Below are 12,807 nucleotides of genomic sequence, written 5' to 3'. Positions count from 1 at the left end.
GGTGTTACACAGTTTGTTTTGTACTGTTTTATACAACATCTGAACTCCTCCTCCTGCTGCCTTGATATTCTGCCAACGGGCTTTTTCAAAAATGTTTCTAATTGCATGTCCTCAGATCCTCTACAATTTTTCAACACATCTCTTCTCTCAGTTCTCTTCCCACAGGCCCTGAAAACTGCAGTCATTAAGCCACTCTTAGAAAAGAATAATCTAGACAATTCACTAATGAACAATTATTGGTCCATATTTAACCTCACGTTTCCAAGTACAATTATTGAAAAAGCTGTTTTCCAGCAGCTCAACGACTTTTTGGCACTGAACAACAGTTTTGATGTCTTCCAGTTAGGATTTCAACCACACCACAGCACTGAGACTGCTCTTGTTAAGGTCTTTAACGACATCCGCTTAAACACAGACAGTTGCAGAATCTCAGTCCTGGTATCATTGGATCTCAGGGTTGCATTTGACACAGTCAACTACAACACTTTACTTGACTGACTGGAAACCTGAGTGGGACTTTCTGGCACAGCACTAAACTGGTTTGAATCCTACTTTGTGTCTATAGCATACAAAAATGACCTATGGAGTTCCCCAAGGCTCCATTCTTGGGGCGCTTCTGTTTAACATCTATATGCTCCCACTAGTTCAGATTATGGAAAACAACAAAATGTGTTGCCATAATTATGCAGACGACATGCAGATTTACATAAATATATCACCAGGGGATTATAATCCTATACAAGCACTGAGTAAGTGCATTGAACAAATCAATGATTGGATGTCTCAGGATTTTCTTCAATTAAAAAAAGATAAAACTGAAGTAATTGTCTTTGGAGCTAAGGAAGAATGATTAAAAGTCAGTGCTCAGCTACAATCAGTAATGTTAAAAACCACAAACCAAGCCAGAATTCTTGGTGTAGTCATGGACTCAAGACCTGAATTTAGATAGCCACATTATGACAATTATAAAGTCAGCCTACTATCACAGCCTATCTATCACCTGAAGAAAGTATCAAGAATGAAAGGATTTATGTCTCAGTAGGATTTGGAAAAACTTGTCCATACATTTATCTTCAGCTGATTTGACTACTGTAATGGTGTCTTTACAGGTCTTCCTAAAAAACCAATCAACAGCCGCAGCTGATTCAGAACACTGCTCCTCGAGTCCTTACTAAGACCAAAAGAGTGGATCACTTCATTCCAGTTCTGAGGTCACTACACTGGCTTACTGTCCTTTAAAGAATTGATTTTAAAACTCTGCTCTTGGTTTATAAAGTACTGAATGGTTTAGGGCCAAAATACATTTCTGATCTACTGCTACACTATGAACCATCCAGACCACTCAGATCATCTGGGACAGGTCTGCTTTCTGTCCCCAGAGTCAAAACTAAACATGGAGGGGCAGCTTTCAGTTTTTATGCACCACATATCTGGAAAAAAAAACTCCCAGAAAACTGCAGGTCTGCTTCAACTCTCAGTTCTTTTAAATCAAGGCTTTTCTGTTTGTCGCTGCCTTTTGTTCAATAAAACCAGACACTGCACACTGCACTGTAACTTTTACTCTCTTTTTATTTGTTTTTAAATGTCTTTTTATTGCTTTATGTTCCTTTTCTTAATACCTTTTCTATTTTATGTAAAGCACTTTGAATTGCCTTGATGCTGAAATGTGCTATGCAAATAAATTTGCCTTGCTTTGCCTATTGTGTGTTGTCTTGTTGTGTTGTGTTCTTACTATGTAAGGCTCTTAATTGCACTAGCGGATGAATAAAGTGTTTTTGAAATTGAAATACAGAGAGAAACGAACAGAAATGTCATCTTTTTTCATTTTATCAAGCAGTACCTACCTGTAGACCGATGGGACCAGGGGGTCCGGGGAAACCTCGGGGACCTTCATCTCCCTTCTGTCCAAACATACCCTGCTGACCCCTTGGACCCGGTTCTCCATCTCCCCCCTGAGAACACACAATGAGTTTAAATACAGTCCTTTAAAGTATAATCACCAAATGATAGACAATAAAACATGTTACATACAGCACAAGTATGTTAAGCCTCGACTGTTATATCAACCATTATCGGTAAAATCACGGTAAATATTACATTTTAATACATTTCTCTCAACAGAAAAAAATTATCTTTTATTTATACAAATCCAACAGGAATTAATCAAGTTTCTTTTTCTTTGGCTTGCATCAGCTCGACAGCCAAGCTTACGTGAAGACTACTTATTTCCCTATCTGTTTTGATGAATCCATAACTTCACAGCAATAACAATGTGCAAGTTTCATTAAATCAGTTCTGTCTACAGTCCGTGTATTTCCACATCTTGTACTCACAGCTGGACCTGGAGCACCGATGGGACCTTGAAGACCAGCTGGACCAGGAGGACCCTGAAGGAATAAGGAAAGTCATAAAATGACCTGTCTAGCTTTTTCAATCTATCTATTTTAGCGATGCCAAAACCTATATGAGGATTTAACTTAAAAGTAGGGGGGGCAGTTAGAAGTGCTTAATGGTATCGAACTCATTAATTACTTCCCCTGAACATGATGAATGTCTGGAGGGGGGAAATCTCCCTCCTCTATCAAATAAATATTAACCATGCCACCAACAGTTAGTCGGGATTTGCTGAAACACATGCAATTATGGATGGTACTGTATCAATACTGTGGAAACAATAAAAGCAGACAGTAGGTAGTGCCTTGGATTTCTTGACCTCCCCATTTTTTATTTGGCAACGTAGTAGTATGGATGACAAGACAGAGGAGTTGGTCCCTAAAAAGAATCGGTAATATGGAACTGTGTTGGATTTTCTGAAACCGACACAGTGCAAACAACAGCTATTTGCAAACATTGCAAAGGTAAGGTTCAACGTCGGATGGCAACACGACGAACAAATTTAACCACCTCAAAAGAAAGCACCCAAAAGTGCATCAGCTGCAACCACGAAGTCAGAGGCTACAAGGCCAAAACAGAAAACTTTGGCGAAGGCATTTGAGGAAGGCACTCCGTATGACAGGACAAGCAAGTGCTGGAAAGAGGTAACTGACGCAGTGGCATTTTAATCTGCAGTACGAGATACCCAGCCGCAAATATTTTTTCAACACGCCTATTCCACGGCTGTACTCCAAATGCCGCGATAACATACAACATAAAACTCAAAACGTCTAGTTTTTCCCTACAAGTGATTTATGTTCTAGCTGGATTTCAGAACCTTATTCGAGTCTGACCATTAATTTCATCCACGACTGGAAGGCTTATTCCTTTTTTCTTTTAGGCTTTGTTACCTTGAAGGGCTATATTTTTTCTTTAAACAGGGAAATTGGTTTGGTTGTTCTGTTCAGTAACTTGCCAAATAGTCTCAAACGCCAACATTAAACAGAATTGCGATAAGATCGTGGATTGTGATCCTGCCTGAAGAAAATCGTAATATATTTTTGCCATATCACCCACCCCTACCACAAGCCATGAAAAACATGTTATGAACAAAAGCATAATGGTTTGATTCACTGCATTTTGGCTCTGGAAGCCTGTATTTCTTTTATGGTGTAGGAAAAAAAAACTGATTCTATCAAATATTTTGCCCATTGACCCCAAACTAATGGTCTATGTCCACGCTGTTCAGTAAGAGTAATGGATCGGATCTGTCCTCGGTATCGGATGGTCCTTAAAGATTCATAAGATTTGGAATCAATATCAGCAGTGCATTTCTAGGTGTGTGTGTGTGTGTGTGTGTGTGTGTGTGTGTGTGTGTGTGTGGGGGCGCCAGTGCTTCCAACAACACACCTGTTCTCCCTTGTCAGCTTTGCTTCCCTTCTGACCAGGCTCTCCGACCTCTCCCTGGGGAAGACATGGAAGTAACACATAAATATCTGGCGGCTCAGTGGGCGGCCTGCATGTTAACCTTAAGGGGCACAATGATTGCAGGAGATGGAATGAATGACAGTATTTGTCTTCTACATTTCATCTGATTGGCTTTTTTGTGGACGTGTTTGGTGATGAAGATGGATATATGTTAGCGGGGGGGGGGAGACAGAGATATATTTTCGGTGCAGATGGTCCTGGTGTGAACATGACGATGAAGAGTAATTGCCAATCTGCTTTAATTTGAAACTCTATCCAAGTTTGTGGTCTGGGGAAAAAAAAGAGGAGTCTTAACTGGGCCAAAACATATGAAGAGACGATAAGGAAGAACTGACCTTGTCTCCGTCCTCACCGGGCGGACCCTGAGGTCCAGCAGGACCTGGGAGGCCGACAGGGCCTTGGACGCCGTCACGACCGGCTGGACCTTGAGGGCCTTTCTCACCCTGGAGACAGACAAAAAATATCACACACACACACACACACACACACACAAACATTTATTTTCATTATGTTTCTGAAAAAGATGTAAATCATTGCACCAGAGTCTTCAGCAGAATATAATGGAGCTGGAACATACATTTTTGGACTTGTCTTTTCTCTGCAGTTCTGTTTTCTCTGTATAAGAAGGAAAATAATTGCAAAAATACTCACAGGCGCACCCTTCTCTCCAGCAGGCCCGGGGGGGCCCTGAGGGCCAGTTCTACCAGATAGACCAATGGGACCGGCTGGACCTGCAGGGCCTCTCTCACCTGGAGAACCCTGTTTGTGTGCGTGTGCATGTGTGTGTGTGTGCATGTGTGTGTGTATTTGTATGTGTATGTGTGATTGTGCAGAAGAAGAAAAAAAGACAATGAGAGAACATACAAGGTAGAAGCCCAATTTTGTTCATTTCTGAAGAGACAACAGCTTTGTCAGCCTGCCTGTGAAATTAACCAGATTTTTACAAAGCAACAAAAACCCCACCGAGTTTCATTTGCGTAATGACACACACAAAATCCTGATGGAAAGGAAAAGAGAAGGAGAAAATAAAAGTAATGGGTCCGGTACACGGTAACAGGTGGCTTTTAAGCGCTATCAAAGCACTGCTGCACCTTGAAACAAACCCAGTTATCTGCCTGGGCTGAACACACAGGTAGTGTCGGGAGACGGACAGGAACCTGAGGACTTTAAAGCCCTTGTCTCATTCATGTGAGTAGAAATATGCATTAGCAAAGGAATTGGCTGCACTCGTTTACAGGTTGTCTGTGTGGTGCTGATGCTTGTTCCACCGGCCTCCATCTAGAAAACCAGCAGTTTAATAAAGACATCAAGCTGCTAAGCCGCATGTCGGCCCGCCACAGACATACCTGTTGTATTAATATTTCCACTTTCCATATGCATGAGTGCCGCTCCATAATACAGGCTTTAGTGCCACAATAGAGGGGTTTTTTTTCTCTGATATTCATGTGATGCTGTATACTTGTTCCAATTTGGCGTAATTGAGCTTGAGGAGACAGAATTAATATCAAATCAGCTATTTCGTCGAATTCTGGGTTTATCTGTCACCACTAGCACCTCCGATGTCGGAAAGAATTACACAACAGAAGCGCCTCTATTGTAAGAGTTTGACAGACGAAGGCTTATTGGAGAACATCTAAGAGGAAGAAGTAGATGGCTTATGGCGACCTTGCCCTTGAGGAAGGCTTTTAATCTGCAATTGCTCCATTGAAGCTTTTCAATGGCGGAGCATATCTGTGAGCATGCTCAGTAAACCTTCCATTGGATGGATCAAAAATAAAACATAAAATCGAACATACAAAGAAAATAAAAGAAACTCTGGGCCGTTGTCCTTACACCGATAGTAGCTACAGGGTGCAAAGTCAACAGGAGTGCTTTAATTATGAAGGTTGTCCCTGTAGTAATGTTGTGCTCAGTTAGTGCGATTTTACAGTAAAACTAATCTCAAGGATTACAGCTTCCCTCTAGTGGTTGACATTTGAAGTACAGTTATCACATAAAAAAATATGCAGCTATTGAAAGACAAACAATTAATTAATCAACTGATAAAACACCGAAGAAAAGGAATTGGCATGCAGCATTTGGTACATTCTTTACCATTTTAAAACTTTAAAGGTGCTGATCCTGTTAATGGTGAACTTACCACAGGACCTGGTGGACCCTGAGGGCCTTCTCCTCCCTTCAGACCAGCTGGACCCTGGAAAAGAATGAAACAAACAGATAAAGCAGATGGCAAAATGTTTAAACCACCATGCAAACTGGCACCTCTTACTCTGCAAACGGATTGCTCCGTAGCCATGTCCTCAAGCCCAGTGGCTGACCCACAGAAACTCTTTCTATAGAAAGAGAAGAGCTATGGCGGAAATGTGATTTAAAGTTAAAATTTTTAAACCTTTCATTTAATCTGGCATCTTAGCAGAAACTTCACTGGCGAAGTTTAGCGGGAACTGTGACAGGGTGAGCTGGTCTGATCCCTGTGCAACTCATATTTTGTGAAAATACAGTGATTTCTTTCCCACTGGGGCTTGTTTATATGTAATACATGTACTCTGGGCTACTTTTCAGACACATAAAGAGATAAACCTACCCTACAAAACATTTCATATTAACCATGATTGTTGAAGTATGAATACATTTTTTTTTCATTTCTTTTAAAATATATATCTAAGCCTGCCATCAAACATCTTCAGCGTTTGGAGTCGTCAGAGGTCATGCCACCTCCGACTGAACATCTGTCTCTTTCCTTCTCACATCAGCCGAACTCAACGGAGAACTGCAGTGAGAGCATCCAAACCTCAGCAAGACACCCGGACATGTTAACCTGTCTGAACATCTGTCTACCCAACATCATCAACACTGAATGCTAGAGAGGGAACACAGTGGCTGTATGTCTTACAGACAGACACACAAACGAGACAGACAGACAGACAGACAGACAGACAGACAGACAGACAGACACACACACAAACGAGACAGACAGACAGACAGACAGACAGACAGACACACAAACGAGACAGACAGACAGACAGACAGACAGACAGACAGACAGACAGACAGACAGACAGACAGACACACAAACGAGACAGACAGACAGACAGACAGACAGACAGACAGACAGACAGACAGACAGACAGACAGACAGACAGACAGATAGACAGACAGACAGACAGACAGACAGACAGACAGACAGATAGATAGACAGATAGAGCAGAGAGGCTGCTGATTTTGTCAGTCTGTGTTCTGAAAATATTATCAACTCATAACCTTCATTTCCACTCATAAAAAGGCTCCATCAAATACGAACTGAAAGAAACACCCCAGTGCGTTTGTGTGTGTGTGTGTGTGTGTGTGTGTTTAACTGGTTGCACATTTTTCTCTTACCTTCGTGCTCTTGTTAATGAACACACACATGCAGTTTGTGTGTGTATGTACTAGGTGTTAATGTGCACATGTTTGTCAGAATCAGAATCAGAATACTTTATTCACCCCCGAGGGGAAATTGGGTACAGGTTTGTGCTTGTGTTCGCACATTAATGTCACTGGGCAATTGTGTGCGCGCGCATGTGTGTGTGCGCGCGCGCGCGTGTGTGTTTGTAACTCCTCAGTGGGCTGCGGCGGCACACATGGCAGTCTTAGTAATGAGTCTCTGCTGGCTCTGGATGTGTCTAGAGTAAATTACAGCAGCACAAAAACAATCCGTCGTGCTGCTGGCCTGCAGAGACTCAGGCTGACCTTGGAGTTGCGGGCGACAAAATGGCTCCTCTATAGCCACTGCACACTAATTGCCCACATTTCATCACATTTAATAATTTATCAAGAGAATAAGTCATGGAGATCTAAACAAATAACCCCCCCCTCCCCCCTTAAAACGGAGTCAAAACAAGGAAAATACTGAACTTGACTCGAACTGGGTGGGTTTTGGTGTGGGTGGAGGGGAGGGGGGTTTGTAAACGGTCCCCTGACCCACAATTCTCTGCTGCTGTAATTGAAACACTGTGATGCATTACGGTGTTAAAAACAGTGGCATCAGTGGTGGTGGGGGTGACGGCGAGGCACGCCTGTTCATTTGTAAAGCATCAATTTGTATTTCCTCAATGCCGGAGTGACATCGAGGCTGGTGCCTCTAATGGAGCAAGCCGCTCTCGATGGGCCCCTCTTCATTTGTTAAGTAGTGATGTTCTGTCACTTCCTACAAGTGAAGACATGGGGGGGGTTGTGATGGGGGGGTGGATGGAGTTCGATCTTTGATGAATCGGTGCAGGGGCAGGTGGTGGTGGGGGGGGGGTTCTTACCGGTGCACCAGGTAGACCTCTCTCTCCGGGGAACCCTCGTAGACCGGGCGGACCGTCCTTACCAGATGTTCCCTGGGGTCCCGGGTCTCCCTATAAATAAAGACGTACACGTGAAGAAGAAAAAAAAGTGAGTCAAGTTCCTGTTCTGTCTCGTAAATACTGAATGAGTAGTGGCTAGAGAGGCATGTCTTGTAACACAGATATGACATAGCAACGATAATAACAGCATTTTATTGGTACAATAATGGGTAAGACAGATATAAGATCACCAAAAGGAATTTAAAAACTTATATTATAAAAGAAAATAAAACTAGTAGTTAAAGGCAAAGATAGAAAATAGCTGTGAAAATGTAGAAAATGAAAATGCTTGTAAAACGGCAGCATCAGGGATTATGGGTTCTGTGGGAAAACCGAGATTAAACTCAGAAAACTTTTAAAAACTTGCTTTATTTTACTATGATGGGACCCTCCGAACATGATGTACACAGAATCTATGGTTTGCTAACAGGTGTGTGTGTTGTATGTAGAGATGTGCAACCAGAACAATCCAGTTACACTGTCTGTGACGTGGACGAGTCGTCTAACACGCAGTAAACAATATATATGGTACCAGATGAACGCAAATCAGCTGAGTGCCGATGTGCTCTTTGCATAACATCATGAAAAAAAGAAATCTTATCGTCTCGGCTTACATTAATTTTAATGGTCCATTAAAGTCAAATTACTTTGCACCAGATGTATGGGGGGTGGGGGGGGGGTTCATTAGCCCTGTTAACACACCGTCAAAGTAAAAGCATCATCTCTGTTTAAAATCGGCGTTGCTTCTCAGATAATCAGCCACGGGGTGAAACTCAGCGGCATCAGGTCTTCATCAGAAACTTATAACACGTAATAATTCATTCTTATTCATTATGGGCAAGAATTCATGATTAGAAAAGTTATAACACTACAAGACAAGAACCTACTTAAAACAAAATAATGAAATAAATAGCCATACACCCTAAAACACAATGGGAGTATCCTGCAGAAACCAAAAGAAGGAAATGATATATTTCTTTCATTGAAACGGGTGGACAGAGCTTTTCAATGCGAGGAATGACGACATGCGTTGCCATAAAGTTATCTCATCTCATCTCATCTTCAGCCGCTTCTCCGGGGTCGGGTCGCGGTGGCAGCAAGCTAAGTAGGGCACTCCAGATGTCCCTCTCCCCAGCAACACCCTCCAGCTCCTCCTGGGGGATCCCCAAGGTGTTCCCAGGCCAGATTGGACATGTAGTCCCTCCACCAAGTTCTGGTTCTACCCCGGGGTCTCCTCCCAGTTGGACGTGTCCAGAAAACCTCCAGAGGAAGGTGCCCAGGAGGCATCCTAATCAGATACCTGAACCATCTCAATTGGCTCCTTTCGATGAGAAGGAGCAGCGGCTCTATTGCGAACTCCCTCCGGATGTCTGAGCTCCTCACCCTATCTCTAAGGCTGAGCCCAGACACCATACAGAGGAAACTCATTTCAGCCACTTGTATTTCATTTCACCCTTTTGGTCACTACCCAAAGCTCATGACCATAGGTGAGGGTTGTAACGCAGACTGACTGGTAAATTGAGAGATGTGCCTTCCGGCTCCACTTCCTCTTCCCTACAATGGTCCGGTACAACATCCGCATTACTGCTGATGCTGCACCAATCCGACTGTCAATCTCCCGCTCCATCCTACCCTCACTCGTCAGCAAGACCCTGAGATACTTGAACTCCTTCACTTGAGGCAACAACTCATCTCCAACCCACAGGGAGCAATCCACCATTTTCTGGTAGAGAACCACGGCCTCAGACTTGGAGGTGCTGACTCTCATCCCGGCCATTTCACACTCAGCTGCAAACTGCCCCAGTAAGTGCAGGAGGTCGCATTCTGATGAAGCCAACAAAACCACATCATCTGCGAAGAGCAGAGATGTAATTCTGAGGCTCCCAAGATAGACACACGCCTCACCTTGGCTGCGCCTTGAGATCCTGTCCATGAATATCACAAACAGAATCGGAGACAAGGGACAACCTTGGTGGAGTCCGACACCCACCGAAAAAGTGTTTGACTTTATGCCGACAATGCGGACGCAAAAATAAAGTTAACCATAAACCATAACCATAAGCCATAAAGTTAACTCCACTGTATTTCTACTTTTCCTTAACATTTGGTGGTAACGCTTTATAACGAATAGCTGTACACAATGACGAACAAAAGAGTAATCGGTCACAAAAAAGCTCTTATGATCCACTCATTAACATTAGCAGATGCCTTAAAAACGTTTTTAAATAATTGTTCCTGATAGAGTTACAAGCCTGAAGGTTAAGTTTAGGCACAAAGTCTTAAATGGTTCAGGTTAGGACAAATCTTTTGTTCAAGACAATCCTGTCTGGTAAGAGACTGAAAAAACACATGAAGTCCCGTTCCAAGATGAACAAGACGGTTATTAATATCTTTAAGTGTCTGCTAATGTTTACAAGGGACTTATAATAGCTTGTAAGTGTTCTATTACTAATCCATTAATCACTATTAACAGCTTACTCATTAGAGAGCGTGACCCATGTTGTACTGTAGAAACACAGGAGAACAGTAAAATAATTTAGCCAAGCATATTTCCAAGCTGTAACACACATTTGTACACAATCCAACCCCAAAAAATCTTAAATTAAGGCTTCAAAACACAACCCCAGCTTAAAACCCCACCCAGACAGGAGCAGTAGTTAACTCTAAAAACCTGCCATGTGCCAAATCAACAAGGAAGAAACCAGCTAATTATTCCCTGGTAGGCTCAATTGCACCCTTGTTCATTTTACACCCTGCATTTCTTAAAGCAGAGCATTTAACATCCGACAAAAAGTTGCTTTGGTCTTTTTTTTTCTCCTCTTTTTATTGTATTGACAGGCTGACTTTATCTGCAAACAGGGAGGCAGAGAAGACTGGGCTCAAGAGGTCTAAGAGGATTTGGCCTCTGCTGCCAAGACCTACATGTTGCATCCCTGGCATACTGATGCAAAAGCCACTGGCAGAAAAGAGAAAAAATGTGGAGCGGTGAGCGGCGGAGGGGCTCTGCGATAGCCAACAGACTTGATTAAACTGTCTGCTTTGGGAAGACAGAGAGAAACTGAAAGGAGGAGACAAGAGGAGGGCTGGAATGCTCAATGGTCCGGGGAGCTGGGAGTGGTGGCGGGAGGGGGGCGGGAGGGTGGATTTAAGAAAAAGGAAAAAAAAAGAAAAGAAAGAGCATTCTTCTCCAAAATGGCTGTTTTTGATGGGTGCTCGACTGTCAACTGGGGAGAGAAATCAACCAGCCACTCCTCAAAATACTGTTAGACTGCAAAATAAGATGAGTTTACCAAGGCATTTTATCTTGTTTTAAGTCCCATAACACTTCTTTCAAGATATTGATGGTAAAATTCTTACCTCACTGGCAGATAATACTGCTTGTTTCAAGAAAGTGTAATTGTTTCCATAGGACGATCAACCCACCTGGGGCAAAAATGCACTATGAGCCCTCAAGCAACCCAGTGATGAGCCACTCTCTCTTCATTGTACATGTACAAGAAGAGTAGCTACGGGCCTTTCTTAAGGCCCCCATCAATCAGGATGATAGTATGTTTAAATGGGTCATATTCTCAAACCAGTTTGCATTTAATCAAGTGATCATCAACCGGTCCGCAGTAGTGTAGCGGTCTAAGCATCAGCTTTGTGTTGCTGCAGTTGCCCACTGGGGACCGGGGTTCGCGGTTTGGTCTCGACACATCCGACTATGGCCGGACTCCATGAAGCAGCAATAATTGGCAACGCTGTCTTCGGGAGGTGGGCAGAGTCGGCTTGTGCTCATCACAGTAATGCGTCTCTGGGTGTGTCGGAAAAAGCGGTGGTTCGGCCTGGATTCGCCTTGTCACGAAAGTGGGGAGGCGTCTCCTTCGAGACTGCCGGCCGGAGAGATGCAGTTGGCGAAGACATGCGGTACGAGGGTGGGTGCTTGAACTAAAATAGGGATCGATTGGCCACTAAATTGGGGGGAAAGGGTAAAGATCAGAAATACATTTAGGGAAAAAAAAAGATCATCAACCAAGTGACACACGGCAAACCTGGAGCCTCTTGGGCCCCGGACGCAGTTGGCAGGTAATCCGGCCTTGTTTGTTTCATGATAACAGACCTTGTCTCAAGACATTTGCTCTACAAAAGAAAGATTATTTAAGTCAAGTGTCTCGTTTGAAGATTTCTTTTCCTATTTAGTGGAATTTTCTTATAACAAGAGCGTCCAGATGAACGGATTCACCTTACTGTGAATTCCTCAGGACAAGTCTTATAATCATGAAACAGGCTCACTTTCTTGAAGCAACAGTATAATAAGGTAAGAACATTTTACTAGGAGTATCTTGAAATAAGCATTATGAGGTTTAGAACAAGAGAAAATACACCGGCAAACTTGTCTTGTACTGCAGTTTCACCGCGTATCGGTCTCTCATACAGTTATCTCGAGGAAGATGTTGACGTTTCGGGGGATGGATGTGATTGCGTTTTTGCAATCTGCAGTTCAAGATTGCGTTTTTAAAGATTGTTGTTTTATAACTGTGGCAAAAAAAGTCTATTTACAGTGGTCAGTTTAGACAAATATTCTATATGAGCCTTTGCA

General features: G+C 42.9%; 1 protein-coding gene across 1 annotated transcript in view; it reads right to left on the bottom strand.

Annotated features, from left to right (window-relative positions):
- Positions 1–12,807, bottom strand: part of col11a1a (collagen, type XI, alpha 1a) — a 142,997-nt gene that overhangs the window by 31,928 nt on the left and 98,262 nt on the right. Inside the window, exons 40-46 of the mRNA XM_056299707.1 lie at positions 8,151–8,240; positions 6,002–6,055; positions 4,513–4,620; positions 4,197–4,304; positions 3,784–3,837; positions 2,334–2,387; positions 1,845–1,952 (exon numbers count right to left, since the gene is read on the bottom strand). Coding sequence (XP_056155682.1) covers positions 1,845–1,952; positions 2,334–2,387; positions 3,784–3,837; positions 4,197–4,304; positions 4,513–4,620; positions 6,002–6,055; positions 8,151–8,240 — 576 coding nt within the window. The remainder of the gene's footprint in view (positions 1–1,844; positions 1,953–2,333; positions 2,388–3,783; positions 3,838–4,196; positions 4,305–4,512; positions 4,621–6,001; positions 6,056–8,150; positions 8,241–12,807) is intronic.

This window comes from Lampris incognitus, chromosome 19, assembly GCF_029633865.1.
Source record: "Lampris incognitus isolate fLamInc1 chromosome 19, fLamInc1.hap2, whole genome shotgun sequence".
Taxonomy (NCBI): Eukaryota; Metazoa; Chordata; class Actinopteri; order Lampriformes; family Lampridae; genus Lampris; species Lampris incognitus.
The sequence above is the reverse complement of the archived record's forward strand: the minus strand, read 5'-3'. Positions and strand labels throughout refer to the sequence as shown.